The sequence below is a fragment of the Bos javanicus genome, chromosome 15 (assembly GCF_032452875.1).
Source record: "Bos javanicus breed banteng chromosome 15, ARS-OSU_banteng_1.0, whole genome shotgun sequence".
In the NCBI taxonomy this organism is placed as follows: domain Eukaryota; kingdom Metazoa; phylum Chordata; class Mammalia; order Artiodactyla; family Bovidae; genus Bos; species Bos javanicus.
In genome coordinates, this window is record NC_083882.1 from 80,047,902 (window position 1) to 80,050,770 (window position 2,869).

At 39.9% G+C, this 2,869-nt stretch overlaps 1 protein-coding gene across 1 annotated transcript; it reads left to right on the forward strand.

The window, feature by feature from the left end:
* Positions 1-765: 765 nt before the first annotated feature.
* On the forward strand, positions 766-1,707 carry LOC133261482 (olfactory receptor 8K5-like). Its single transcript, XM_061439961.1, has one exon. The coding sequence runs from the start codon at positions 766-768 to the stop codon at positions 1,705-1,707; it is 942 nt and encodes a 313-aa protein (XP_061295945.1).
* The last annotated feature ends 1,162 nt before the right edge of the window (positions 1,708-2,869 follow it).

Here is a 2,869-nt window from a genome sequence, read left to right on the forward strand (position 1 = left end):
GTTGAAGGAGAAACTGAAAAAAAAGGGAATCCAGATGGATTAAGCTAAGAGAAGTTCTAATTGTTTTTACTGACTGGTGATTTAGTTGCTAAGTATTTGACTTTTTGTGACCCCATGGACTGTAGCCTACCAGGCTCCTCTGTCCATGGGATTTTCCAGGCTAGAATGCTGGAGTGGGTTGCCATTTTCTCTTCCAGAGCATCTTCTCCACCCAGGGATAGAACCTGGGTCTTCTGCATTGCAGGCAGATTCTTTGCCAATTGAGCCACCAGGCTAGCCTATGTAAATTTTATGAAATGCAGAAGGCAGCACTTAACCGTGAAACATTTTAAAAATTATGGTACTATGCTTTGTATTGTACAATTGTACAATATATACTATATTGTGCAATTTGAGAAGTCCAAAAGAATTCTCAGATGAAAGTGGAAGTGTATTAAAGAAAAATGTGGTATCCTTGTATAGATGAAATAAAGTCTATATTTCTGTGTTAATACCTATATGGTAATTTAAATCAACGGATATTTTCCAAACATCACTGACTCTATTTAATCTGTAGTAACAGTGCATGTGATTTCCTAGGATTTCCACTTTTTGGAATGTAGAAGATTCTGTCCTTTATTTTAGTTTCAAAATAAGATATGGAAATTACTTTTCTATCCCTTGTCATGAAGTAAAATATCTATTCTCTCTAAAAATATTATACTTAATTAAATGACATCATGGGAAAACTAACCTATTTCTTTCCAGAAAAGCTAACTGGACTAAATGGACCAACAGAATCGATCATCACTGACTGAATTCATTCTGATGGGGGTCACAAAGCAGCCCGAGCTTCAGACTCCCCTTTTCGGAGCCTTCCTCATCATCTACACAATCACAGTGGTGGGAAATCTGGGCATGATCATCTTAACTCAAGTGGATTCCCGGCTGCACACACCTATGTACTTTTTTATCAAACACCTGGCTTTCATTGATCTTGGTAATTCTACTGTCATTTGCCCCAAGATGCTGGTGAATTTTGTTGTGGATCAAAATACCATTTCCTATTATGCATGTGCCACACAGTTGGCTTTCTTCCTTATGTTCATTATCAGTGAATTTTTTATCTTGTCAGCCATGGCCTATGACCGCTACTTGGCTATCTGCAACCCTCTGCTATACCATGTTATCATGTCCCAGAGACTTTGTCATATGCTGGTAGGCATTCCATACCTCTACGGTACCTTTCAGGCACTCATGTTTACTATTAAGATTTTTACATTGACTTTTTGTGGCTCTAATGTCATCAGTCATTTCTACTGTGATGATGTTCCCTTGTTACTTATGCTCTGCTCAAACGCACAAGAAATAGAATTGTTGATCATACTGTTTTCAGCATTTAATTTGATCTCTTCCCTCCTGGTCATCCTAATGTCCTACATACTGATCCTGACAGTAATATTTCAAATGCGTTCTGCAGAGAGCAGGAAAAAAGCTTTCTCCACATGTGGTTCTCACCTGATGGTGGTGGTAGTGTTCTATGGGTCTCTACTATTTATGTATATGCAGCCCAACTCCACTCACTCCTTTGATACAGATAAAATGGCCTCTGTGTTTTATACTTTAGTGATTCCCATGCTTAACCCCTTCATCTACAGCTTAAGGAACAAAGAAGTAAACAGCGCCTTCCAAATGGTCTTAAAGAATAAGTGCAAACTTTGTATCTAACATCCAATAATGAAATAAGAAATAGTATTTCCACCAGCAGATGAATGGATAAGAAAGCTGTGGTACATATACACAGTGGAGTATTACTCAGCAATTAAAAAGAATACATTTGAATCAGTTCTAATGAGGTAGATAAACTGGAGCCTATTATACAGAGTGAAGTAAGCCAGAAAGAAAAACACCAATACAGTATATTAACGCATATATATGGAATTTAGAAAGATGGCAATGACAACCCTGTATGCAAGACAGCAAAAGAGACACAGATGTATAGAACAATCTTTTGGACTCTGTGGGAGAGGGAGGGTGGAATGATATGGGAGAATGACATTAAAACATTTACAATATCATATAAGAAACGAATCACCAGTCCAGGTTTGAGGCAGGATACAGGAAGCTTGGGGCTGGTGCACTGGGATGACCCAGAGGGATGGTATGGGGAGGGAGGTGGGAGGGGTGTTCAGGATGGGGAACATGTGTACACCCGTGGTGGATGCATGTTGATGTATGTCATAACCAATACAATATTGTAAAATAAAAAATAATAATAATAAATAAATAAATAAAAGAAATAGTATTTTAATAAACTATGATTAAGGCATATGTCAGTTGATGTTTCTAAAAAATATATATTGAGGGGAGGAGCCAAGATGGCGGAGGAGTAGAATGGGGAGAACACTTTCTCCCCACAAATTCATCAAAAGAACATTCAAACGCCGAGTAAATTCCACAGAACAACTTCTGAATGCCAGCAGAGGACATCAGGCACCCAGAAAAGCAACCCAAGTCTTCAAAAGGAGGCAGGGAAAAATATAAAAGACAAAAAAAGAGACAAAAGAGGGAGGGATGGAGTTCCGTCCCGGGAAGGGAGTCCCGTCCCAGGAAGGGAGTCTTAAAAAGAGAGAAGTTTCCAAACACCAGGAAACCTTCTCACTGCCGAATCTGTGCCGAGCTTTGGAAGCACAGAGGGCAATATAACAGGGAGGAAAAATAAATAAACAATTAAAACCCGCAGATTGCGAGCCCTACGGTAACTCCCCCAGCAGAGAAGCAGCGCAGACGCCTGCACACGCCATTAGCAAGCGGGGGCTGGGCAGGGAGTTGTGGCGCAGGCTGCATCGCTTAGAGTAAGGACCTGGCCTGAATACCCTGAACGCTATCT

Coding starts and splice junctions, on each gene's coding strand:
- LOC133261482 (XM_061439961.1), top strand. CDS start 766: ATGGACCAACAGAATCGATCATCACTGACTGAATTCATTCTGATGGGG.